Source organism: Panthera leo, chromosome C1 (assembly GCF_018350215.1).
Source record: "Panthera leo isolate Ple1 chromosome C1, P.leo_Ple1_pat1.1, whole genome shotgun sequence".
Lineage (NCBI taxonomy): Eukaryota > Metazoa > Chordata > Mammalia > Carnivora > Felidae > Panthera > Panthera leo.
In genome coordinates this window covers 214,192,268-214,219,775 of record NC_056686.1, presented here as the reverse complement: position 1 = coordinate 214,219,775, position 27,508 = coordinate 214,192,268, and the positions used below count along the sequence as shown (strand labels likewise).

The 27,508-nt window shown below is 49.5% G+C and overlaps 1 protein-coding gene and 1 long non-coding RNA gene across 3 annotated transcripts in view; one reads left to right on the top strand and one right to left on the bottom strand.

The window, feature by feature from the left end:
* The window catches only part of TRPM8 (transient receptor potential cation channel subfamily M member 8), a 79,626-nt gene extending 61,807 nt beyond the window's left edge, over positions 1 to 17,819 (bottom strand). The window contains exons 1-5 of the mRNA XM_042950598.1: positions 17,703 to 17,819; positions 12,583 to 12,656; positions 6,450 to 6,606; positions 5,303 to 5,480; positions 2,157 to 2,329 (exon numbers count right to left, since the gene is read on the bottom strand). Coding sequence (XP_042806532.1) covers positions 2,157 to 2,329; positions 5,303 to 5,480; positions 6,450 to 6,606; positions 12,583 to 12,656; positions 17,703 to 17,819 — 699 coding nt within the window. The remainder of the gene's footprint in view (positions 1 to 2,156; positions 2,330 to 5,302; positions 5,481 to 6,449; positions 6,607 to 12,582; positions 12,657 to 17,702) is intronic.
* On the top strand, positions 2,225 to 27,037 carry LOC122226811. Of its 2 annotated transcripts, none has more exons than XR_006205779.1 (4): positions 2,225 to 2,645; positions 24,252 to 24,392; positions 24,894 to 25,464; positions 26,622 to 27,037. It is a non-coding gene; the product is annotated as an uncharacterized LOC122226811 (long non-coding RNA). The 2 variants fall into 2 exon arrangements; XR_006205780.1 differs by lacking the exon at positions 2,225 to 2,645 and adding an exon at positions 20,496 to 20,706.
* The last annotated feature ends 471 nt before the right edge of the window (positions 27,038 to 27,508 follow it).

Below are 27,508 nucleotides of genomic sequence, written 5' to 3'. Positions count from 1 at the left end.
TGGAGACCATAAACATCTTTGAAATTAACCAATAATAGAGTTTTAAAATTTTTTCTGGGTGAAACCATCTGGCCCAGAGCAATTTTGGAGCTTTTTACTTCCCTTTAAGCTTGTTCACTGATAATTCATCTAGTCAGATTTTCTAGTTCTTCTTGTTGAAACGGGTCTTGAAAATTATAGTTTTACAGAAAAATATAAATTCCCATGAGATTTTCAAATTTTTTGGCATACAATTATATGTTACATCCACACAATTTTCCTCAATATTTGTTATCATGTTTGAATTCTCGGTTTTATTTATTCCTTAAATTGTTAAAATGATTTCAGGGAATAAAGAATATTTCTATTCTTCCCTTTTTTCCTTTCTAATTTAGTTCCAATCAAATATTTTTTTTTCTTCCTGCTCCTCTTAAGTTGTGTTAGAGTGTCATTTTTCAAACCCATTAATTTGAACACGATGGTGGTTAAAAGGCCGTGAACCATGTTTCTGCCACTTACTAGCCATGTAAAAAAAAGAAAATTTCTTACTTTCTCTATGCCTTAATCTTCTCATCTATAATGAGAAGGTAACAGTAGCACTTAACTCCTTGTTGAGTTAGCTTCAGTGTTGTGAAGATTATTATTAATATCATTGAATTATTTTCTTTATTTTTGCTAATAAAGGTATAGGACTATGCATTTCACTCTGAGGGCAGCTTTGGCCATATATTGTTAGTCCTTGCATATAATATTTTCATTTCCACTGCTTTCTAAGTGACTTGCGATTATATTTTTTGAAAGCTCATTTTTGACCCAATAGTTATTTAGCAAGGTGTTGCTAGTTTGTTTCTTGCTTCCCAAGTGATTGGAACTCTCTGTTTAATCTTTACATACTCATGTCACATTTTACTTGTTGATAGAGGATGGGCCTCATAAACTGCCATGAGGGAAATACTGAAGTCTTTTGTGGTCGTTGTTCCAATCCAGGGGGATTGGTAGTTGGTACATAAAGTACCTACTTTATGGGGTTGCTCTTGTGATTTTTTGAATTCATATATAGAATATATCCACCACGACAGTGGTGATTCTCCAACACGAAGCTGATGCCCAGGACAAACATGGCTGAGAGACAAACAATGCGATCTTTCCCACACAGCCTGCCCACTGTCCTCAGAATTCTACCAGGCGACACTCATCCTGAAGTTGGCATTTGATGTGAGATGATTTTGCCTTCCCTGGCTGTGTGTCCAGCAATAACAAATAAAAGCTACCATTGACTTTGCACAATTATTCCGTCCCATACAAGGTTATTATTATAAAATAATACAAGGTTATTATTATAAAAATTCAAAGAGAACTCGCTCAAGACTCTGTAGCTAGAAAAAGTCTACTCTGTGTGCAAAGCCCATCCTCCAGCCACCCCACCAGGCTGCCTCCTGGAAGATTCTCCGGAATGGCTCCTCGCTTTTCTCGGTCCCTTCTACACCTCAAAAATACAGATGTAATATCATTTAAAGAAAAATAAAAAGAACCAGAGTAATTCTAAAACTCCACCTAAACTTCTAAGGAGCCCCAAGTGGGAGAAGGTAGAGATTAAACTGGGATTTCTGAACATCTGGCCCAAAGCTTCTAGACAGACATCACCTGTTGCTTGAGGAGGTTTTCAACTCACTAGAAATGCTGTTTTCAAAATTCCATGCTTGATACAAAACCTCATAGGTCTACCTTGCATTTAGAACGTGAAATGTGTATTGATTACTCTCTAAATATGCCCTCAGGAAACTCTGAGGGGAGAACTATTCACAGCCCTCTTAATCCCAAATTAACCAGGGTTCACAGCATTGATTTCAATTCCTGTGAATGTAGCCAAGCAATAAGGGTATGGTGGCCAGAGCTTAAGCCCTCCTGGGATAGACTCAGGTCATAGCTGTAAAGAATAAAGAGCCTGACTTTAACACGATATTGCCAGGCAGAAATTTTAATCAACAAGACGCATCCATTGGTAACTCCTTCTCAGGAATTCCTTGATCGTGTCCTCTTTGTTTTTAATTGTCAGTCCCAAGGGTGCTCCTTATAAGGCCGACCTCCCCATAAGCTAGCTCCATCACAGAGCCCCAGTGTGCAGGCCAGAGCCCCAGGCCACGGTGTGACCTCACAGACCTCCTCCTGTTCCATACCTCAGCGTCACAATTCCTGAGGAGGGTGTCCCTGTTGGAGACCATGCCCCAAGCCGCTATGCCAATGGCTACGATGTTCTCCTCTGAATTCCTGCTGATGGTGTTGTCTCTCACCACCTCCCCGATGTACTTCATCAGGCCATAATGGGTGCCTCCAGTGAGAATCCAAGCACCTGTCAACGAGGGAAGAGAGCAGATAAATGCTCAGCTGGCTCTGAGTATCGTTCTTGTCCTGTGGCCACACACCCCCAAAGAAGCCTCCACCCTGCGAGCACCAGGGCCCAGCACTGCCAGCCACACCTTATAATGGGCCTTGCCAAGGGCCGACCGTATGGAGAAGAAGGAAAAGAGGGTCTCAGGAGGCGTTTCTAGGAGATGCTGCTTTTAAAAAGACACAGATTCTGGGAACTGCTCTAGATCCTAAGCATCAGCGTCTCCGGGGGGAATGCGAGGGGCCGAGGGAATCTACATCCTTAACCAGCTTCTCAGGTAAATCTTATTACAGATAATAAATGCCGGGCCTGAGCCTGAGAGCAGGTGAGGCAATGCCGCCATGGAAAGCAGAGTTCTCTTCTCTCGGACTCCTACCCCAGTGCTATGAGCCTAGGGCCGACAATTTAGCTTTACTTCATAATTACACAACTTTGCACACTGGTATTTTACGGTTTATATTTGGTGATCTTCACAATGTCAAGTGCTTTGCACATTCGTCCTGCTTTGGTTTTTTAAGAAATGCAGAAAATACTTATAAAATATTATTTGGCACAATGACCGAACCTAAAGTCGGAAGTGACCGCGGTCTAACGTGCTAGCCATGAAGGAATCCAGCCTGAGGATGGGCACTGGCATCTCTTGATTAGCTCTGGTGATGGAAGGCTCACTTTGCCCCCAGTTGTTAGAAGGTCCCTTTGTTCACTATTTGTCTCCATTCTCTCTCTTTTTTTAATGTTTATTTTTATTTTTGAGAGAGAGCGCGACAGAGACAGAACACGAGCGGGGGAGGGGCAGAGAGAGAGGGAGACAGAATCTGAGGCAGGCTCCATCCAGGCTCTGAGCTGTCCACACAGAGCCTGACACGGGGCTCGAACTCACGAACCGTGAGATCACGAACGGAGCCAAATTCGGACGCTTAACCCACTGAGCCACCCAGGCGCCCCTGTCTCCGTTCTCTCATTGTACTACTGTCTTTCGCGAAAAGGAACGAGTTTAGTCGCCTTTCACATAAAAGTCCTTCCCATATTTTTAGGTAAATGCAGCATGGTCCTTAGGACTGTCATACCCGATTCCTGCAGCCATTTCTCAGAGGATGTGAACTCCAGACCCTCGGCACCCAATCTCCTTCCTCGAGACAGATTTTCATCATCAACCTCCCCCTTTCAACCCAGGCAATGGCAAGTGAAGCAGCCTCCACGCGGCCAACGCAGAGGACGAGACTGTCCACGTGCAGCCCGGGCCCCCCACCCCTTCACCTCCCTGGATGTTCTCAGGCCAGAGACTTTTGTCCATTTCGGTGCTGTAGTCCCAGCACCGACAACGATTCCTGACACACAGTAGGCTCTCAATAAGCATTCTGAATGAATGATGTGTGTTCAGGACTTAGTAGTAAGGAAAGTGACCTGCTCTGTTTCGTACCAGAGTAAACACCTACTGTAGCTCCCCCTGGGGGGTCAGGAAATTGAGAACAAATGAGGACAATGGCCCAGTTTCCTCTTGATGTTGAAAGAAAAACTCTTACCTAAAACAAGACGTGTGGGGGCGCCTGGGTGGCTCAGTGGGTTAAGCATCCCACTCTTGGCTTTGGCTCAGGTCATGATCTCCTGGTTTGTGTGTTTGAGCCCCACATTGGGCTCTGCACGGACACATGGAGCCTGCTTGGGATTCTCTCTCTCTCTCTCTCTCTCTCTCTCTCTGCCCCTCCCCTGCTCTTTCTCTCTCTGCCCCTCCCCCGGTCATGCTCGCTCTCACTCTCTCTCTCTCTCTCTCTCTCTCAAAATAAATAAATAAACTTTTAAAACTAAAATAAAAGAAGGCATGTGTCCTTAGCTCTCCCAGTTAACTAATTTTTTTTTAATATAGTTTATTGTCAAGTTGGCTAACATACAGCGTATACAGAATGCTCCTGGTTTGGGGGGTAGATTCCCATGATTCATGGCTTACCTGCAACACCCAGTGCTCATCCCAGCAAGTGCCCCCCTCAATGCCCATCCCCCATTTTCCCCTCTCCCCCACCCCTCCCATCAACCCTCAGTTTTAATAAAGAAGTTCCTAAAATATTAGGCTTTGATAAACTGAACCTAATCATGAGGAAGCATCAAATCGAATGACGGAACAGTCTGTAAAAACAACGTGTCTGTGTTCTTCAAAATGTCCTGAAAGACCAAGAAACTCTAGATAACAATCCCAGATGAACAAAAGCCTTTCAGTTTGCTTTGACATGAAAAGCTAAATTCAATGGAGTCCACTGAGGGGGGAAAAAGGTGTTTTTGGTTTTTTTCTGAAAAGGATAATATTGGAATAATTAATTAAAATAAGGACTGTTTTTTAGATAACAGTATTGGGCAGCTGGCTTCCTCAGGTTTGAAAATTGTACCGGGTTACGGGTACTTCCAACTCTTCTGTAGGTTTGAAATTTTTCATAATAAAAGTGACAAAGAAAGGAGGTACTAAAGCCGCATATTTCACGTAACAAAGCCACAGCTATTTGTCCTGGTCTCAATTAAACACTTTCCTGGCGCCCACCACCTGCCAGGCCTTAACCACTGGTCCCAAAAGCGCATCGCTGGTCTCAAAATTAAAGAGCAAAGAAATCAAACTTTCCTGTTTGACGCGCCAGAGTGTTCTGGGTAAAATTTTCCATGCAGAAACAACACAATGAAAACCTGAGCTGACTCAAGGAAACAAAAGCACCCACGGGGAGGCCCCTCGGCGCTGTTTGCTTTGGGACCCCCGCCCCCCACCACCTGCCAGAGCCCCCTATCTGCCCACTCACTTGAGGACCTCGCTTTTAAATAGATCGCGATTAACCGTGTGCTGCTAGAGCCTCTAGGTTCTGCGCATGAACTGCATTGGGGGATTTCGTTCGGTCGCCCAGCCCAGGGCGGAACCCCACGACGCGCTGTCCCCGTCCCCGCGCGGGGACCCCGCACCTTTCGACTGCGCGATGTAGATGAGGCGGCTGAAGATCTTGCGCATGCGCGGCTTCAAGGCGAAGTTCTTGGCGCCTCCGGTCACGGAAATGACAAGGTTGGGCGTTTTCAGGTGCCAGTGCTGGGTCAGCAGCTCATAGAGGGTCTCTGCGTCCGTGTCACAGGACAACCGGATATACTGCGGGGAAGGGGGAAGGCGGCAGGGTCAGCGCACCTGTCGCCACAGCCACCTGCTCCTGTGGGGAGGGGCGAGGCACCTAAGGGGGCCCCGCGGGGAAGTGCAAGAAAAGCACTAGGCTGGGGGGGGGGGGGGTGCCTAGGGGATGGGGGCGCCACCGAGGGCCCCCCGGGCCGGCTGGAGAACCTAGGAATTTATCCCACAAGCTGTGGGGCGCCTGTGAAGCGTCTGAAGCAGAGCACGTGGGGTTTACATGTTAGGGAATCTTCCAGCACTAGGGCTGACTGCAGACCACGGCCCAAGACTGACACAGGGGAGCCAGCCGTGCGCACACGAGAGCTGGCAGTGACCCATCCTGGAGCAGGGGCCCTGGGAGAGACAGCAGTGTGGGTCACCTTCTGGGGCTGCGACCACGGGGCTGGGGGGGGGAGGGGGGTTGAGGCATCCAGACCCAGGCTCCAGGCTGCCTACGGAGGGTACTGCCATGGACACAGAAGACCCAGGGTACCACTTTCCGGCCTCAAACCTTGCGGTGACACCCCTGTAAGAGCCTGACATGTGGGTGTGTAGAGGGACAGGGCACCCTATTCGGGGCCATATGTCTTCTCAAGAATGCCACGCGCTAAACTAAACGAGACAACTCCCAAAAATGGTCACCGGCCTTCAGCAGCAGCGGGGGGTCCACGTGGATGTTCCGAGGTCGCCTGCCGTGTGCCCCGGGGAAGGGCCTCTGAGGGACAGCCGGTCACCAGCTGAGTTTTCCAGTCGCATATAATGTGATCACGGCTTTTTGACTTTCACAAGGTTTATCTTTTCCTGCAATCGTTTGGGGATTGACTGCCCGTCCCCTCCTGCCTCCACACTGTTAGACAATTCAAGGTACCTCCAAGGATTGTGTTACAAGGTTACCAGGTGCCTCCCTGGTTGTGTTAGTATATGAATCAGCTAAAGCAGAGAACCGTCTCTTACCTTCCCTTTCTTCCCCAGAGTCTCAAACTGAATATCCCCAAAGGCGTCCGTTGGAAATTCCTTGGTGTGTTTCTTGTAATTCCATTTCTCATTTGGGTTGATCTGGGTGCCTTCCACGTGCTGGCTCTGGGCGTAGCCACACTTACACACGTTTTCCCTGAGCGGAATGATACCGAGAGGAAGGAACAGATCTCGTTAAGCCTCCTTGACGGGGTTCATCATGTTTTTAGAGGAAACCGCACAAGATTAGCTTAAATAAACGCACAAAGAGATCTGACCATCGAGTCTTATTTCCAGACTATAGTCATCATCTCGGGTGACTGTTTACAAACCATCTTGGTGGCTTAGTCCTGTCGTCTGCTATCCATCCACCAAAAAGCGGGCTCCAGATCGCGAGCTAGGGTAGAGGAGTGCCCTCAGGGAGTTGTCTCTGCATAAACAGCCATGAGGTTATTACAGGATTAAGCCTCGGAAGTCTGAAGACCACGACTGACCTTCCTGCGTGGTTCACAACGCGCGGGAGCTCTGAGGCGGGCCTCTGAGGCAGCACCAGACTTTCCGAGGTGAGGTGAGCCCTTCTCCCGGGAGGCAGGGGGCCCCTGGCCGGGGCTCAAAGCGACCCAGAGTTTAGAGAGACCATCCCGTCCACACTGGACGTCACCTGCTTGGGAGACTTTCCACACTTGGGCTGGACAAGGACAAGCTGAGCAACACATGAACACTATTGCTTCCCATGAAAAGTGCAAGGGAACTAACATGTATGTGTTTGCTCAGTGACACGTGTGACCATACAAAGTTGGAGGAGGATGAAAAAAATAGGCAGTAAGAGGTAAAGGATTGAAAGTCCGCCCTGAGTCAGGCCTGGGTCGAGCTCACTGCACCCAGGGAATCACGGGATGGGAAGCCTGCTCTCCCATCTGGGGGACCTCTCGGGAACAGCCAGCCTGGCTGTGAGGGGCGGCACAGAATAAGCGGACCCCTCCTCTACTCCAGCACAGTCCTTCTCCCCCCCTTGCTCGAGAGGGTCGGAAACAGTGGCGCACACTCTGTCGAGGGACCTTCAGGCTGCGGCGGGGCCATACGAGCAAATCAAGGAATAGCAGACGTGGTGACACCAGAAAAAGAAGAAAAAAGCAGTTAAAATAAAATCTATAAACAAATGCGATGACTCCTTGGCTCCTCTAGCCGGGGCTATGTGGCGGCCTGACCACCACGACAAAAATGTCAACGCGGCCAAAGCAACGCTCCCCAGTGAGGCACCGCTCACCCTTCTCCTGCCCCACCCACTGGGCTGCCCCTATTCTTTCTCCCATCAGTCTTTGGACAAGATTCGGGAGGGCACTGGGAATTCAAAGGAGCCACGACCAGTGGAGAAGCAGGACAGAGTTCTGTCCCAAGAGGCTGGAGAATGGCAAAGGGAGACCCATGTTTGGCCACTGAAATAAGCCAGAGGGGCAGAGCTCTCCTTCTCCAGAGAGGGGAAGAAAGGGATAATGGAGCAAGACAGAGCCACCACCAGTGAGAGACCAAATGTCCCGATCTGCCCAGGAAAATGCCACTTTATATCTGCTGTTCAAGCCCTGGGAGGGTCAGAGCCTCCATCGTGCTATCAGTGTTCCAAGTCTCAAAGTATGCAGTCACCCTAATCACCAACCTGCTAGAAAAGATGCCCCTCTGGCAGACACGAGCCTGTGACGCCTAGCACATTTGTGCAGTGCACAACCTGGGCAACCATACATAGTGACTCTGAAGCAAGGATTCCCTGGGCAGGCTGGGTCAAATAAAGGTATACAAGCCTGAGAAAACCTGTTAGGGTTTATTTTATATTCTCTTTCTTGGCACATAAGGGCATCCGGCAAATATCCTCCAAACGATGAAGGAATAAATGAGTAAATGGATACATTGATTAGTCTCCTGTAAATCATTTGTATCTTAATCATTCTTCAGTGATTTTTGTAAACTAGGTATTTTTTGCCTTCTGGAAGATGGGCTTAAGCATACACAACTGTCACATGGCTGTCACAGGAGGACGGGCAATATTATCAAGGTCTTCCTCACTGATGACTTTATTTAACAGATGGCAAAATGTAGAAATAATTCTAAAAACACTCTGTGGCAGTAGATCCCATCTCAATTGTACAAAATGACAACAGTGGTCTTGTTTTTCTGTGACACCTTCTAAAAGTTCGATGGAGCAGAAACCAGTTTGGGGAGGAGGTTTTACGATCGCTCCAGAAGCAGACAGATTCTAATAGGGACCAAGATTCTACTACCGGGAAGCAATTGGCCTCAACCATGTGACCTGAAATGAGTCACTCTGCTAATGGAGACCTTCCTGAACTACGGGGAGCCCAGGGTAACTGCCAAAGCCACACAACAAAGACCGTCCCTAATGAGGAACAGACGCATCCCAGCAGGAATCTTCCCACGCTGCTCGATCTCCTAATGGTGATACTTCAGTGCGGTCCCTGCTGGAGAGTGTGCATGTGATGTGGACCCCAGCGAAGCTGTCCCTGTTCCTCAACCCCATCCACGCGGTCGGATTGAGACAAGCCTTTCCTTGGGTTCGGGGTGACATGACTGTTTCCAACGGTAAGCCAACCCTTTTAGGTTAAGCTGGCGTGAGTTCCTTGTAACTGAAAGTCTTCCTTACGGTAGAGGATGGAAATTATCTGTGCTCAAAATATATGCCAGACTTTCAGTATTTTCTTGGGCTGTAAAAATTGAAGTAAAGCCTGGATCCAAAGTCACGCAGCAATGGTGCCTTGGAACAGTTTGGAACAGTTCTCTGGGCATCATGCAGTCGGGCCAAAAAAAAAGTGAATTGACCCCGGTTTCCTCGGTGCTTTTCTTACTAAGTCCCAGGGCACTTCCTGAGTCAAGGCTGCCCCCCGGTGGTCTCAGAGTCCTCCCCACTAGGGTCCAAGTTGACTTCCTCTCCTTTCCCTTTAGCTGTTACCATCTTGCTATCTGTTGGGGTCTGTCCACACCCACCGAAGGTCAGTGCAGGATGGGGGGGTGGGGAGAAGTCCCTGCCTCACCTGTCCTGGCTACAGCTGAAGACAGACTCTTAAGCCCTTTTCCCTTCTATGGGGAGGTGTGTGCCTCAGGTGACCTTGGCTGAGAGAGTTGTCTGGCTCCATTTTGATGGTCTGCAGGCTGGTAGTCCTCTACACAGGAATTTGCATGAGTTGGTTTACAAATGGAGAGGAGGCCAGAAAGGCATTAGGAGCACAGATACCTGCAGGAGGGATAGGGGTGACGGAGAGGGGGCGTGGGGCAGATGGGAGAACATCAGGACCCTAGTTCTACCTCTAGGACCAAGTCTGAAACCTATAGAGCGACTCGGTCAATAAGGCAGCCATTAGCCATGCGCGGCGATGTAATTTTATGTTTAAATTAATTCAGATCAAAACTAAAGAAATTCAATTCTTTGACCGTACTAGCCACATTTCAAATGCTCAATAGCCACCTGTGGCTAGTGACTACCGCATTGGGCAGTGCAGATAATAGGGCATTTCTATCGTGGCGGAAAGTTCCATTGCACAGAGCAGCTACAGAGAAGGTAGAGTTCTCCTTACTTCTACCTAGAATGCAGCATGGCCAAGGCAATGCGAACTGAAGAGAACAAACCCAGATCGGGGTCTCACAGTCTCGGAAGTGCCAGGAGGCAACCCGGAAGCGGGGCAGCAACATTTCAGAGGGTCCTCAGCAGTGGGTGCAAAGGTTGGGGCTCACTCTCCAGTGACTAGTCAAGAAAGTGGAGAGACTTGACTAGTCTGGGCATAGCACATACGAGCAACCCCAGGAATTCTCTGGGGAGACTTGGACAGCCTGTGTTAGTTTGAGGGGGAAGCAAGCAAATTCAGGGTATCAATATCAATAGTCCCTTCATTTGATTTCCCTGTCCGATGGGTAATTTGGATGACACAGAGTATTCCCACCATCTATGGAGAGATGGGGAAGTTCAAAGAGTCTAGGGTCTTGACCTCGGTCTACAACCTTGTGCCCTTAGGAGAAGGGAATCAGAATACCCTGAGGCGTTCTGGTCTTCAGCTTGTGTTGCTGAAGGTGGGGACTGCTCCCCTTCGCTTCCTGCAAGATTCAAGCTGTCATCAAGCACTCTAACGTAGGCAACTACAGGTTTCTCCGTGTGACATCCATTTCCTGGTCTGCTGGTAGGAACACCCTGATCTTCCTTTGAAGAACCATCCCTCTCCACCCTGGGTCCATGTGGACACGATACCCAAGCCTGGCTCATCAACGCATCCCATTCCCCAGCCCCAGGGATGAGTTTAGAGGTGGGCACATGGCCCAAGCCAGGGCAAAAGGAACCATGGACATCAGTCCAGAATTTTTGGTGGAATTGCTAAGAATGAGGCCCTCTTTCCCCCACTGGCAAAATGGTAAGCTGATAACCTGTGACATATGGTGATCGTTTTGACACCATTTGTTAAGAGGCTGCTCCCCCAGAGGACAATAGAAACGACAGGTGGAAAAGAGACAGAGTCTTGGTGCTATTAAGCTCGGGCTCTGGCTGTGCTTTTCAGCCGAAAGGTCCCATTACTATCCCTTTGACTTAAGCCAATTAGACTGGACTTCTGCACCTAAGAAACTGTTGAGGAATACAGTCTGTCTGAGCCAGTGTCGTTCTTAGAAAGGGTGGGGGCAGGGGATAAAAAGAACACACAAGCTAGGAATCAGAAAACCTGGGTTCAGTCCTTCATCCATCTCCCACTGGCCATAGGACCTTGGGCAAAATACTGAACTCTCGGGGCTCATGTGCCTTGTCTGTCAAATGATAGCAGCCACCTTGAAGGGGTGGGGCGGGGGGGGGGGGGTTGTAGAATTAACGATCAAGTATGTTAAGTCCTTGTGATATAGCAGGTTCCCAACAAATATTTGTTGAGTGAATGAATGAATCCAAATTGCATTTTCTACCCATCAAACAAATATATTAACAGCAAAATCTTTCATTGAAACATTCAGAGAATAAAGAGCTGACTCATGAGGTTTACACCCCATCAAAATGACTCATGAGGAATATGTTTTCACCAGTGGCAAAACAGAGATTCTTAGTTTTTCTTATGTTCCTTTTCTCACTCACACCAAGCAAGAAAACACATTTATGAAGAACCTTTTATGCCCTGAGGCATCACAGCATTGAATCCTTTATGCGTCACAGCATTGAATCCTTACCACAACCCATGAGGAATTCTTTGCTAGCGTTTTAGCATCAGAGAACTCGGTGCAGAAAAAAAGGATAATTGGCTCAAGGTCACGCGGTGAGCAGGCAGCCGAGCCAAGGTGGGATGCGGGGCTGGTTCCAACGAACCTGCTTTTTACTTGTTCTTACATCCTTCCTCTGTTCGCTGATTCTGTTCCGCAGAAGGTCAGTGCTTTAATTATAAACGACAGCAGCAACTATCTAACCAATGAAGAGTTAGATTCTTTCTTCTCTCAGCAGCGGGCAACAGAGGAAAGGCAGAGGGACAGGATGAGAGGTGGGCGGCACGAAAAATGTCTCTTTGGGTCCGGGCACATCTTCTATGGGAAAGATCAGGGGTCCGCTCATTCACTCCCTCCCTCATTAACTAACATTCATCGAGGACCTCCTCCTGCATTCAGAGCCGCTGGGGGCTGCTCCCCGTGTTTGGAAACCCAGCCTTGATGGTACAAAACACTCGAGACTCGGAGCGGATGAACCCCCGATTGGATGGGAAGGCCCTACATCAACAGCCTCACGGAGGAGTCGATCGGATGGCCACGTGTGCTCGTGCCCGGGGTCACCTGCCAACAGCTACAACACAACACCCTTCATTGCTGCGGCCACTCAGGTGGGCTCCCAGGCTCATGGGAACACCGAAGGGGGCGACAGCCTCTCTTAGAGCCTCTACCAACTATTGCCAAAGCTAAAAATACAAAACGAAATGCTACCACCCTGGGGACCCGCTCGAGGGACCAAGTCCGAGCTACTTGCCAAATTCTTCCTGCTCGCACACCATTTCTGAGAATCGCAAGATGAAAACAACTTTAATAATGAACTAGTGAGCATTTGTTTGTTTGTTGTAATGGTTGTTAATAATTTATTTTCCAACCCGGAAGCAAAAACGGAGGGGAAATAGATACTTACGTGGCTTTGGAATCTTTGGTAAAGAAGACACATTCCCGTTTCTTAAAATTTGCTTGAATAAAATTCACCAAGTCCTTTGGAGAAAGAACGTTGGACAGCATATCACTAATTTATTCGAACACACTGCTGTTATTAACAAATACGAAAGATGATCTAAACCTACTTCAAAGGCTTTAAGAATTTACCACGTATTCATAGCACCCAGCGTCCATCCATGCTCTTAGAGTACACGACGGTTTTTAAAAGAGGCATACATTTAAATTTTATAAATTTAATTTTATATAAATGCGAATTTTTCTAAAAGTCAACTTGGAGTTATCTTGTAATAACTGTCATGATACACATACAAATTATGTTTTCCCGTCTCTAGGACTACCGAGGGAATGTATGCATTTGTTGATAGTTTACCATAAATAATGTATCAAAGCAGATTCTCTGTCCTCTTACACTTGCTTTTCTAAAGAAGACATATTTCAGAGATTCCTTCTGGGCTTGTATTTTCTCCCCCATGGGCAAGGTGGTAAGGCATATCCGGAACCTCATTCTGAGAAACAACCACAATTTTTTATACACCCAAAGCTTCCCTTCAGATGGGAAAGCAAACTATATGGAAAGAGATGAAAAATACATTGGAAAACACTGTACTTCTGGGGCACAGTCGGTGGCTCAGTCGGTGGCTCAGTCGGTGAAGCGTCCGACTTCGGCTCGGGTCGTGATCTCGTGGTTCCTGAGCCCGAGCCCTGCGTCGGGCTCTGTGCTGATGGCTCAGCACTTTGGATTCACTGTCTGCCTCTTTCTGCCCCTTCCCCATTCACACTCTGTCTCTCTCTCTCTCTCAAGAATAAACATTAAAAAAAAAATTTTTTTATGGGAATGCAAGCTGGTGCAGCCACTCTGGAAAACAGTATGGAGGTTCCTCAAAAAAAAAAAAAAAAAAAAAAAAACCTAAAAATAGAACTACCCTACGACCCAGCAATTGCACTACTAGGCATTTATCCAAGGGATACAGGTGTGCTGTTTCGAAGGGACACATGCACCCCCATGTTTAGAGCAGCACTATCCACAATAGCCAAAGGATGGAAAGAACCCAAATGTCCATTGATGGATGAATGGATAAAGAAGATGTGGAATATAGATACAATGGAGTATTACTCAGCAATCAGAAAGAATGAAATCTTGCCATTTGCAACTACGTGGATGGAACTGGAGGGTATTATGCTAAGTGAAATTAGTCAGAGAAAGATAAATATCATATGACTTCACTCCTATGAGGACTTTAAGAGACAAAACAGATGAACCTAAGGGAAGGGAAGCAAAAATAATATAAAAACAGGGAGGGGGACAAAGCAGAAGAGATTCATAAATATGCAGAACAAACTGAGGGTTACTAGAGGGGTTGGGGGGGGGATGGGCTAAATGGGGGAGGGGCACTAAGGAATCCACTCCTGAAATCATTGTTGCACCTAATTTGGATGTAAATTTTAAAAACTAAAAAATAAAATTAAAAAAAGTTTTTTAATAAACATTAAATAAATAAATAATTTTTAAAAATTTTAAAAGAAGAAACCACTACACTCTTCAAGTGGAAGGCCAGAATTGCAACATACGCAATTGATAGAGAGACTATATATAAAGGACTTCAAATCACGAACAACAGGACAGACAACCTACCGGGAAAATGGCAAAAGATGTGAGCACAGAGCGAATAAAAAAGGACGCACGGATAACCCGTGCACGTGTGAAGAGAGGCTCACCGGCATCGGTAATGAGGCGAACGTGAAGCGAAACCACCGTGACTTCTCACTTCCCCGGGGAACCAGGTTGGAAAAATCAAAAAGGCAACTGACGCGGAGAGTGAAGGGGAAGGCAGTGGGGCCTCGCGCCCCCTAGGGGTGGGTGAGCACATTGGCGCGACCACTCTGGAAAATGGTCTACCGTGGCCAGCAAATCACGCCCCTAGAAAGCGCCCCGGGTTGGAGAGAGAGGTAGGTCTGTCCCATGAAACGTGAGCCCACAGGCTGAGAATGCCTGGCCACAGTGGCCAGCCTTCGGGGGGGGGGGGGGGGGGGGCTGTCTTGCCCTGGGGAGGTGGGGCCGGCAGTCCAAACCCTCAGGTTTGGGTGCAGGGGGCAGGGTGCTGGCAGGTGCAGTTCTCAGACAAGGTGGTGCAAGTCTGGCTTCCCAAGTCAGGCTGCTGGCACCAAAGCCAGCCGTGACTCCTCATCCCAGACAGCGGGGCGGCCACCAGCTGCGCACGCATGGGGGGGACAGGCAGCCTCTTGGCATGAAGTCCACGGTGCGCCCAGCAGTCGGCCCCTTGCTCCCGGCCCCCCTTCCTTCTGAGACATCAGAGAAACAGGGACCACACGCCTCCTCTTCCCAGCCCTTCGAACGAAAGTTATCCCACAAACCCCGGGTCTTAAACCAGACCTCATGATGGAGAGGTGTCCACCCTTCACCCACCCAGCTTCACCCTAAGCACGTTTCCCAGGGAGCCCCAGCTCACACACCCCAAAATGTTCAAGTGGCATTGCTCCTAATAGCAAAACGCAGAAACCCAAATGTTCCCCGTAGGCCGGATGAACACAATGGATCTTTGGACGGCAGTGAAAGGAATCGACACAGATGAATCTCGAAAATATAATGAGGAAGAAAAAAACAAGTTTCCCCATGAATACTTGTAGAATTTCATATATGTCAACAACAGATAAAAGTAAATAATACATTGTTTAGGGATATATATATATATATATATATATATATGAAGGAAGGAATGGGTCATAGAAAATTCAGGATTGCAGTCACCTCTGGCAGGAGGCAGGTGGGGGCCCTCCAAAGTCCTGGTGATACTCTGTTCCCTAAGCTGGTGGCCGGCACAAGAGTGTTCATTTTATTACTCTTCCTTAAGCTGGAAATTTACACTTACACATTCTTGTCCACAGACACTAAGAATACGGAAAGCAACGATGATTCCTACCCTCATCTGAATGCATAATTTTTGAAAGGCTTTGATGCCCTTCCTCCCTGATAATATTTTCTAACCTCTTAACTAATTCTAAATCTGCTTAACCACAACGAAGAAGATTCAACAGATGTAGAAGCCAGCGAAATCAGTGGGCGTGGAGGGTCAGTGGTGTGAACACGGCTCTGTCGCTAAAAATTCCCTCTGTTGCTAAAAATGCACTTTGCAGAAGGGTGTGTTCCTTTTTTTTTTTTAATGTTTGTTTATTTACTTTTGAGAGACAGAGAGAGAGAGAGGAAGACACAGGATCCGAAGCAGGCTCCAGGCTCCGAGCTGTCGGCACAGAGCCCAACAAGGGGCTCAAACTGAGCAAAGTTGGCTGCTTAACCGACTGAGCCACCTGAGTGCCCCCAAAAGTGTGTGCTCTTGAGGGGCGCAAACAGGGCTTTCTAGAACTGAGGCGTCCTTGGGTGGTCTCAGAAGTCCTACCCAGGGGGCTGCCAGCGCTGCTGAAGGTGTGACCAGAAAAGCCGTCCAGAAATCCCTTGGGAGCCATGGAGTGGCCTTGTCCCACCGTCAGCCTTGGTCCATCGCCCAGAGGCATCAAAGCCCCATCCAAACCCAGAGTGAGATGGGTAACGGCCTTCCCCGCCTTCCCCGAAGGTCTCTCATTGCCTGAGGCTGGGGGACAGGCCCCCTCGTCTTCGCCCACCGTTTGTTTCTGCAGGGCCAGGGCTAAGGTGAGGCCAGGGGCAAAATGTAGGGGGCGCAGGGGGGCTCTGTGTCGGGGATGGACAAGTGCAGGAGGAGTGCCTGAGAGCCAGCACTGCCTTAAATACGCGGGGGCCCGGGGGGTGGGTGTTTTTGCCCCCTTGTTTGTTCGTTCAGAGCTCCCTGGTAGCTCACAAAGCCAGCCCCGTGTAACCACCGGTCAGACCCGCACACTGATGGGCCCGGCACCGGAGCACCCTTCCCCATCCCTCTTCCGTCCTCTTTCCCACGGCAAGCCACCGTCCTGACTTCCAACATCCCAGTCCAGGGGGACCGTTGGTATCAGACTGCAGTGTCGTCTTTATTTCGGGACCAGCGAGCACATTCGATCTGCCCGGAGGGTGGGCACGAAGCCAGTGGAACCTGCCCCAGCAGGAGCACCGGGGACAGCGCAGAAGGGCCCCTGCTGGTCCCAGGAAGCAAGGACTGGCGAGTCCCTATGACCTCAGGACAGCGTGGACGCGGGGTTAGAACGGGAGACACGGGTGCCCCGGACACCAGCTAGAAGCTGTTGCAAGAACAAATGAGAACCGAACAGAGATGCAGCCATGGACTTGAAAGGAAGGACTTAGATTCGAGAGTCGTTTCTGGCGAGCCCACAGGATTGGAAGCAGAAACACCAAGAATGAAACGAGGGTTAACAGGGCAGCATCGTAAATGTCAAGAGCGTCCATTAACAAAGGCATCTTTTTACAACTTATTAAGGTTACCACCTTTCAAATAAGGACGCTGGAGGGGCATCTGGGTGGCTCAGTCGGCTGAGCGTCTGACTTAGACTCAGGTCATGATGTCACCGTTTGTGAGTTTGAGCCCCAACTCAGGCTCAAGGCTGTCAGCAGAGAGCCCGCTTGGGATCCTCTGTCCCCTTCTCTCTCTGCCCCTTCCTGACTGGCGCTTGTGCAAGCTCTCTCTCTCTCTCTCTTTCTCGCAAAAATAAATAAACATTTAAAAAATAAAATAAAATAAGGATGCCGTTGGGGCGCCTGGGTGGCTCAGTCGGTTGAGCGTCCGACTTCGGCTCGGGTCACGATCTCGCGGTTCGTGAGTTCGAGCCTGGCGTCGGGCTCTGTGCTGACAGCTCGGAGCCTGGAGCCCGCTTCGGATCCTGTGTCTCCCTCTCTCTCTGCCCTTCCCCTGCTTATGCTCTGTCTCTCTCTGTCTCTCAAAAATAAATAAATGTTGAAAAAAAAATTTTTTTAATAAAATAAAATAAAATGCTGCAAAAACAGCACAAAAGAGAAAATGCTTCCATGTTTGACAAAACATAACCCACAGAACAACGTACTATACGTTGAGGTAGGGTCTTTTCAAAGAAGGAGTACGGGTCCCCAAATAACATAACGACCAAAACGACGCCTTCAGAGGGCCCAGCACCGCCTGGACTCACGCTTTCGCTGTAGGACACGTCCGTGCTGCGGGACGTGCTGGAGTACAGGGTCCGGGTACTGTCCAGCAGGCCGTTCCTTCTGTTCCTCATGCTGAGCCTGGCACCCTCGAAGGACATCTCTTCTGTGGAGAACAGGGCGGGGAGGGGGGGTTAGCTTGAGTCGCAAACAGCAAAAGGACTTCACGGAAAGCCTGTCACAGGCCCTTTTGCAGAGGGCCCCTTGCTCTGCCCCAGGTCCCCCACCGGTCACTGCACCCCCGCCCTGCTCTTCTGGCCTCATCCCCCCCTCACCCCTCCGGGACCTGCTTGACTTCCTGTCTTCACGGCCCCTCCCGCCTGGGGCAGGGCCGCCCTGGATGCTGCTCTCTGAGGCGGGGCCCCGCATCACAGACCACCACACTTGGGAGGTTCGCAGTGGCTGCTTCCAAGTTAGGGGCTTTGTAGTAAAACCATAAAGAACAAACGGTAACAATGGCTTGTGTCAGCCAGAGGAGGCGGCCAGACTTTGAGAAGGATCCTGGCCTTGATCCTCCCCGTGGTAGCAGGGGCCGAGGGCCTGTGTGTCTAAGGTGGCTCTGGGACGCGGGGCCGGCACTTGGGGACCAGGGATACCTGGCAATTCCCTCTCGGGCCTGGGAGCAGCTGTCAGCCCAGGGGACCGAGAAGCCTCAGCCGCCTTGGGGAGGATCCCGGGGCCGCCCCTGCTCTCCTTACTCCCAAACCCCTTCATCAGACCTTCAGGGCCTCCCTCAGACCCAGAGCCCAGGTTGCAGACAAAAACACCCACGGCTACTCCCTCCACTTCCCTGTGTTGTCTGGCAGACACAGTAAACACATTTCTAGAACGAAAGCGTCATCCTTCCCCGCCTCCCTGAGTGTCCTCCTCTGGCACGAAGCTGCCACCCATGATGGCCACACCACATCCAGGGGCAAGTCCCACCTCCTCCCCGGTCGCTAGCCTCTCCAGGAGCCCACAACTGCCCCCGGGGCCCCACCCTCTGTCTGGAGCCTTCTTCTGCAGACCCTCTCTGTCTGTCTGTCTGTCTGTCTGCTCAACCTCGGGGCCTCACGTCTGCACCACTTCTGTGGGGAGATGCCGTGTGACCCCCAGGCAGAGGCACGCCCCGGTGACTCCTGTAGCACCCTACTCCCCACCCAGCTGCCGGAACCCCTGATTCGTTTAATGATCTGTTTGGCTCCTGGACCAGATCTGTCTTGTTCAGCATTATATGCCCAGGACCCGGCAAGGCACACATAGGTGATCTGTACAAATATGTATTGAGCGAAAAATTTAAACGAATAAATAACACCCCCTGCTGACCCCTAAATCCTCCTCCTGCTTTCGCACAGCCTTCCCTGGCTGTGGAAAGGTCTGGACCCACCGCCCAGCCGGTGTTCCTGCTGTCTCGGGCCCAACGGCCCCTCCCAGGCAGCCTCAAAAGGCTCCCACCCCACAGAGACTGGAAGCTTCTTTGAAACCCACTCAGAACAGCTGGTACAGGCTGTTTAAAACAATGAGCGTTTCTTTTACTTCTCTCCCCAGACATTTGAAAGAGAGGCTCGGAGTATTAATTGGTACTTTACATACATTATCGTAAAACCACAGATCAATCCTGCAAGGTATTTACTGTGATCCCCATACAGCAAATTGCTTCTAAGTAGGGCACCAATGGTCAAGAAATGATTTCATTTGCCCCGCAATGAAAAACTGCTTTTTTTTTTTTTTTTTTTTTGCTGCAATGGGAAAAGGTGTATTTTTGCTTTTTAATCACATTTCAGTCAAACAAGACACAGGCAAGTCACGTAAGATGTGCAGGGGGCGGCCCTGTCCTGGCACGTCCAACGCCTACATGAGATATTTGTTTCCACCTGCTCTTCTGAGGCGAGCTGATGCTCAAGTCGATTGATTATGAGTTTAGACTTTCTTCACGACATCTTATGTCACAGGTGCTCTGGGTGATCATCCTGAACGGGGTCAGGGGTTAGGGCGTGGGGGAGAGAGGAGCCAGGCATTAGCAGAAGGGGCTACAGGGCAGAGGGCCACAGGGAAAGGGCAGAAGAGACACCCGGGGGGAGAGCCTGGAGAGTGAAAGGAGGGTATCCAAGGCCCCCACACCCAGGAACCCTGGGAAAGGGGGAGTGAACTGGATAGGCTGACAGCCAGGGGGGAGGAAGGAAGAAAAGTCACACCAGGGAGAACCCAGCCCATGCCCTGGTGCTAAGGAAAATAGGCTCGTATCACCAGGCCGGACAATAGAAAACCCAGTAGAAAAAATGGGCTAAGGGCTGAAATCCAAATCCATCAAAGAGGGAGCACAAATTGCTAAAAAACGTGAAAACAGACTAATCTTCCTTTCTCATAAAAGCCATAAAAGGCCCATAACAGTAAAACTCCACAAGGAGGTGTTTTCAGATGATAATATTTGATGGTGGGAGGATGGTGATGAGACAGACAATTCCAGACGACTGGGTGGGGTGAAAACCCTTTTACCGCCTTCAAAGCAACTTGGCAGTAAAGTAGCAAGGCATTTAAATACTGTCACCCCAGGGAACCAGCTTTGGAGACCCTAGATAAAAGGGAGAGTCAGAAACACAAAAAGTTGTACTGAAAAGCTGTTGATCGCGGAGTTCTTTCTAATAGGGCGATCAGAAACAACCTAAATTTCCATTACTAGAACATTCCACCCAAAAAAAGTAACAGGGTGGTGCCATTAAGGGGGTATAATTTAATGACATGGAGAAATTATTATGATTTGTTCCAAATAGGGGGGAAGAAAGAAAGAAAGAAAGAAAGAAAGAAAGAAAGAAAGAAAGAAAGAAAGAAAGCAGGCGGCGAGGAATCCTGGTGGTTAAGAGACACAGCTTCACGGACCGGCTCTCGGATGAACCACCAGGCCGCAGACCTTGAGTGGGTCCTTCACCCTCCTGGCCTCCTTATGAAGGCGGCTCAGCACCTGCAGGAAAGGCATCTGCCTCCGTAGGGAATGTAAATGCCTTACAGATGGTGTGTAGAAGGCACCCGGGAGTAAATACACCGAAATGCTAATCACTATATGCTAACGTGGGGGGAGGGTAGGATAGTCATTCGTTTTATTTTTTTTACTTTTTATATTTACCAAAAGTAAATACATTGCTTGTGCCGTCTTCAAAATACACTTAATAAACAGGATAAGCAGTGGCCATAACAATGCAGTTTCAGCGATGCGGGTTGAGAGAGCATGTAGACACCGGTGGAGACAACCGGTGTGGACCTCCCCTCCAGAGGAGCAAACGGGAGGGAGGGTGGGCGATGGCTGACTTGGGGCCTGTTTCAATCTCTCAGAAGAAAACTAGCAGACAGGGGGCAGGTATGATAACTGCAAGAATAAGGGCGTGAAGAAGAAGGGCTTTGTGGGGCAGGCAGGACTGCTGAAGCGGTCCCCACTAACATCACCAATCGGAGATAAATAACCAATCAAAGATCAAAGGAAAGGAAAGTCAACAATCACATAATGAATACGGATGAGAAACTTTGGCTGTTTCTTCCCCCTCGCGTCACAGTTTCTGAACCCCTTCCTGGATAAGGAAGTGATTGGTGTTCCTCTCCCGGCACCCTGGTCCTACGTGGCCTGCCTGACTCTTACTGCGGAGATGAAATAGGGACAATGTCCGGGTGTTCAAGGCTTCACTCAACAGCCGAGTCTAGAGTGTGGTTTTCAAAGGGCGTCCTGGGGGCCTCCCTCCCAGCTAAGAGGGGCTGAGGAACGCCACACACACACACACACACATCGGTGGGAGCAGCACTGCCTTCGCCCCATTCACGCCTCCAAGGTCCTAGAAGGTCCTAGAAGGTTCTAGAAGGTGGCCTCTGTGGAAAGGTTTCTGCTGTTGAAGAGCAGCTAGAATCCAGCTCCTGAGCTCTGGTCTGCTCTGCACACCTGCTCCCCATCACCCAACGGCACTGGCAGACAGGGGATGTCTGAAGCCTCAGTCTCTCGGAATCGATGAGAGAGCCACTACTGAACTTGAGGAAAAGTAAGTTTGTCGATGGTTTACCATGCCCCGAAAGTTACAAGTGATGGATTTATCCATGACAACCCCCAACAAATGGGAGTTGGAGTTTCACATACAACTTGGGAAATATGATTGCGTCACTCCGAAACTAGAATGCAACGGAAAACGTTATACAACCATGGCATCCAAGTGTATGGTGTTGAAGCCTCACCAGAACTGCCTCTCGGATACTGCTTCTTTCCAGGGATCCGATCTGCAGTATTTGGGGTTCACATGACAGAGACACGGGCTTCCCACCCATTTGGAGGGCGCTGGAGTATGATGCTTAAAAGTGTGAGTTTCAAGTCTAGGACCATCTCTTTATTTTCTCTTTAACTCAGAGTGTATTTCTTTAAATTCATGGAACTCTGGGCTAGGAGTTGGAAAGCAAAGTCAATAAAATGACGGCCCGTGATGTGGATAGAACTTCTCTAATAGAATCCACCAGTAAAATGACAGCAAGGGCACCCCACAGTGTGTAATAACCATATTTGAAGGGGGTGATTTCTTGTAACGCAGACCCTCCATTCACTGTGCTATTCGTCTCAAAAATCGTGGGGTTGGCAAACACATCAGGAAAGCTCAAACATCATACCACAGGCCAGGAAGTCAAAAGTTCAGGCAAACCAAGAGAAATACTTGTCTTTAATAACGAAAAGTTCAACGTCAAGAGGAATTCAAGTCAACACGCCGAGAAACGCCTGTTTATACAATCAAACTTCTAGGGAAGGGCACCTTGTGGCTCAGTCGGTTAAGCGTCCGACTCTTGATTTCGGTTCCGGTCATGATCTCCTGGTTTGTGAGTTGGAGCCCGGCGTCAGGCTCTGCACTGACAGTGTGGTGTCTGCTTGGGATTCTCTGTCTCGTTCTCTCTCTCTGCCCCTCCCTGGCTCATGTGCACTCTCTCTCTCTCTCTTTCTCTCTCAATCAATAGATGAACTTAAAAAGAAATAATAATCAAGCCTCCAGGGAGATGAAGACTGTGTGGTAGAAAAACAAAACAAAACAAAAGCAAAGGCTTGCAGTCAGGAAAAACCAAGCTTGACACAAGGCTCAAGCAGCCTCGGCCTGTGGATGGTCAGCATTACACGGGACGAGCCCACAGCAGCTCAGCACAGTGCTTGGGTGACATTAGCTTCGGTGCTTCTGTCCTTACTGCCACCATGAGTGTAGGGACTTCAAAAGAAGAATGAATAAGGTGTCACAGGAAAAGCAAAGTGGCAGGAAACGCCACTGATTCTTAAGCATCGTGACCTCCTCCCCTGCCTTGCCCACAAGAGAAACCTGTTTCATCTACTCAGCTCCTGGGGCTCATGGGGAGTGAAAAAAGGAGAGAAGCCTAGAAAAGCTGAATAGATTTATATTCCAAAGGACCCAGAGCCAGTCACAGGAGAACAAATGTGGAAAATGGGAGGGGGAGGCTCCGGAGAGACGGTAGGGGTGTATGAGGGGAGCCGGGTGCACAGGGATGCCGCCGTGAGTAAGGCCGTCGTGAGACAGGTAGACAGCATCTTTTGGACTTTTTTCTGAGTTCAACCATTCCTCTCAGTTATCTATTGCCGTGTCGGAAATTATGTCAGAACATAACTGCTAAAAACAGCACGTACTTTGATCTCACGGTTCCTGCAGGTCGGGAACCTAGGCACGGTTGAGGTGGGTTCTCTGCTGTCGAGGTACAAGCAGAGGCTGGGGTCTCATCTGAAGGCTGGACGGGGGAAGGCCCTGCTTCCAAGCGCACGTGGTTGTCAGCAGGGTTGAGTTCCTAGGGTCAGGACCTCACTGGCCAGTGGCTGGAGGCCACCCTCAGTTTTGGCTCTGTGGGCCCTCCTATGCGGCAACTTGCTTGGTCAAAGCATGCCAGCCCATAAGGTAATAGAATCTGCCACAAGGCAAAGTCACTGGCTTTTGTAATGTCATCATGCGAGTGACATCCCAAATCACCTTTGCCATATTCTACCATGAGAAGCAAGTCACTGAGTCCTGCCGCATTCCAGGGGAGGGGACCACACCCGGACACAAACACCGAAAAACAGGGGTCCTTCGGAGCCATCTCAGAAGCCTGCCTGCCACCGTGTCCTTTCATTCACATTTATTTCCAATGCTCTTGCTATGTTGGACCTACATATCTTTTGAATAAAATATTGTGCGAGACCAGTCATAAGACTCTTCAATTTTATTTGGGTCCCGTACATGGAAAAATCAAAGCGGGACCCCCTAAGGTATCTGATTGAGCAGCAATGCTAAGGAGGAAATCCGAGTAGCTTTAGGAAAGAATGACAGAGCCCCCGCAAACCTGACCCTCACTGCACTAAGTCAGTGTCGGGTCAGGTTTGTTCATCTGCCCGCTGCCTTCAGGTTACTCTCTGGATGACCGTCACCCAACTTCCCCCAGCCCCATGGCCGTCCATGTAATCCGGGAATTAGACCCAGCTTGTTATTGTCAAGCTATTCTTTTTAGATTGTATATTTTTATATATGAGAATACTTTTTATGTCTATGTTTTCGACCCTCTTTCAGACTCAACCCTCCATGTATCACTGGCGTCCCGGTGGGAGTCCATTCATACCGGACTTCTCCACCCTGGATTCATCTGTCTGCATCGGCAGGAAGTCCCTGGGGATGATTTGAGAGGAGCGACTCACAGGAGGTGTACATGGGGTACTTTTTATTCATGTGAATGTCTTTTCGCACGTGAAGAATTTGACAACGTTCTCCCCCCACCGTAGAACCTGTTCCGTTCTTATTAGACTTTTGATCTTGTAAAAGAAAACCCTGAGGGCAGCCTCATTTTTATTCTTTCTTCCCAGCATTTATTTGCTTTTCCCTCTTCTATTTTTTTTTATATTTATTTATTTATTTATTTTTGAGAGGTGGGGGGTGGGGGGTGGGGAGAGGCGGAGAGAGAGAGGGAGACACAGAACCTGAAGCAGGCTCCAGGCTCTGAGCTGTCAGCACAGCAGGGCTCGAACTCCCCAACGGTGAGATCATGACCTGAGCTTAAGTTGGAGGCTTAAGGGATTGAGCCACCCAGGCGCCCCTCCCCCTTATTCTTAAATGCTAATATTTTATTGACTCCTGCTAGCTAGTGGCCTAAAATGTTTACTTTGTGAACTCTTTTTACACGCAAACTCAGGTCTGGTTGTTTTGGTTTTCTTGCAGCTCTGCGAAGCCTGTTGTTGGTGTTTTATTATTGTGTTCTGATTACAGCCCGCCCTGGGTGTGAATGGCTCCAGGGAGCATGTCGCCTCCCCAGTCAGTCCCCGTAAGGTGTAATGAAGGCAGTTGTGACCAAGACAGAAGGAGAGGGTTTGCTCAGAAAAGAAGTCTCACGACCCAGCAGCGAAGTGCCTTCCCGAACTGACTCCAGTCCTCTTTGTGCACGAAACTGGCACCCTCCTCAGGGGTGGCAAACCCGGGCACCATCGTGGCACCCAACATCAAACCGGAGAACGTTCTCAGCTGTCTGGTGGACACGAGCTCAGTGTCCTACACAGTGACCCCTGGCAGAGTGGGAACAGCACAGGCTGAGGCTGAGGACATCGCGAGGCTCTGCCCCATCAACTCTCCAACCCGGACAGGAGCCCCTCGGGGCAACCGCGCCACCCCTTGCTGTGGCCGTCACGTGTGGAGCCACGGGGAACACGGATAGATGGGCCCTGAAAGTAACACGCCTTTCAGAAGAAGAAAATGATCCCTGTAGAGGAGGCACCATAGTCAAAAGGCCAACAGGGTAAATCTTCCTCCCTGGGCTGATGAAAGAATTGGGTCTTTAGTACAAAACAGTCCCACCAAGGGGTGCCTGGGTGGTTCAGTCAATTAAGCATCGACCCTTTTTTTTTTTTTAACATTTATTTATTTTTGAGAGACAAAGACACAGCACGAGCAGGGGAAGGGCAGAGAGAGAGGTAGATGCAGAGTCTGAAGCAGGCTCCAGGCTCCAGGCTCGAAGCTATCAGCACAGAGCCCGACACGGGGCTTGAACTCACAAACTGTGAGATATCATGCCCTGAGCCCACGTTGGACACTTAACCAACTGAGCCACCCAGGTGCCCAAAGTGTCTGACTCTCGATTTCGGCTCGGGTCACGATCTCATGGTTCGTGAGTTCGAGCCAGGCTAAAACAGTGTGGAGACTGCTTGGGATTCTCTCTCTCTCCCTCTCTCTCTCTCTCTCTCTCTCTGCCCCTCCCCTGCTGGCTCTCTCTGTTTCTCTCAACATAAATAAACTTTAAAAAAAAAGAAGTTCCACCGAGTCTCCTGCCAGGCAAAATTAATTGGCTTAGAGGTGTCTTGGTGAAATCATTCAAGGATAAGAATAAACACAAAACTGTACAAGCAGAAAAAAATAAGGTAGGAGAGGGAGGGAAGTAAGCCTGGCATCAAACTTCTCCTCGGTGGCACCATAAGCCGGAAGATGAAGCATATGTGTATTTTTTAGAGAGAAAAGACGGTGATCTAGGAATTACATCCTCAGCCAATTCAGCTGTGAGCGCCCCAGAGAGGTGCGCTCGGGACCCAGAGAGCAGGGGACAGGGAGCCACCCACAGGGCTTGAACCGGTTCTGGAAGGGGGCGGGGTGGGGGGAAGAATCTAAATAATAAATGGAAAGGCGCCTGGCTGGCTCAGTCCATTGAGCATCCGACTTGGGCTCAGGTCATGATCTCTCGGTTTGAGAGTTCGAGCCCTGCGTCAGGCTCTGTGCTGACAGCTCGGAGCCTGGAGCCTGCTTCAGGATCTGTGTCTCCCTCTCTCTGTGCCTCTCTCTCTCTCTCTCTCTCAAAAATAAATAAACATTAAAAAAAATAATAAATAAATAAATAGATAATAAATGGAGAAGACATGGGAACAACCTGTTTGCCTCACCGTCTAAATGTATATTTTGTCCTAGGTGTGCAAAGTTTGGAAGAGACTTACTGAAAGATTGCTGGGTACAAAGGAAAGAAAGAGCAATTCGCGAGCAGAGGGTAAAAGGAGAGAGACTCCAGACGTGCGGGGCTGACCCAGCACATGGAAAGCCAGCCTGCTGGGGCTGCTAGAAACTGCCTGCAGCCTGATCTCGCTGGGGGCCTAAGCAAAGGGGTGAGCATGGTCAGGTGCAAGCAAGATCAACCCCCCCCCCCCCCCATGCCCTGAGCCAACAGCCTTCAGGGTACAAAGAGCTCCTGGGTCAGGGGAGGGGGTGGGGCCCGATGGGTGGGACGATAAAGCGGGCTCCTTCTAGCGACCGTGAAACAGTTCCAGAACCTGACTGGTGGTGGTGGTTACCCAAATGTGCTCCTGCTAAAATTGAATAAAATGACACACGCACAGAGGAGTACATCTCAGTGAGAAATCTGAGTGCAGTCTGTGGGTGATACCGATGTCCGTTTCCTGGATTGGATGCTAGAGCATAGCGCCCCGCCCCCCCCCCCCCCATCGGGGAAAAGGGGCGAAGGCTACTTGGGACCCCTCGGCACTATTTTTCCAACTCCCTGTGAATCCGCCATTATTTCCAAATAATGATTTGAAAGGGAAATGACTCCCGTGTAAAAGGAACACTGGGCCGCACAGGGGGAGCCACCCCAGACGGAACCCGGCGCCCCCAACGCACCGCACCAGCCTTGGGGCCTGTTGCCTCTAAGGCCTTGAACGCTCGTGGAAGTTGCTCAGGGAAAGCGGTTCCCGGAGCGATGGGCCCCAGGGTACAGGCACCTGAGAGGCTGGCCAGATGGAGGACTTACCCGTTTGACTGTGCGTGATCTCAGCTTTCAGAGTCTTAGCAATCTCTCGATTATT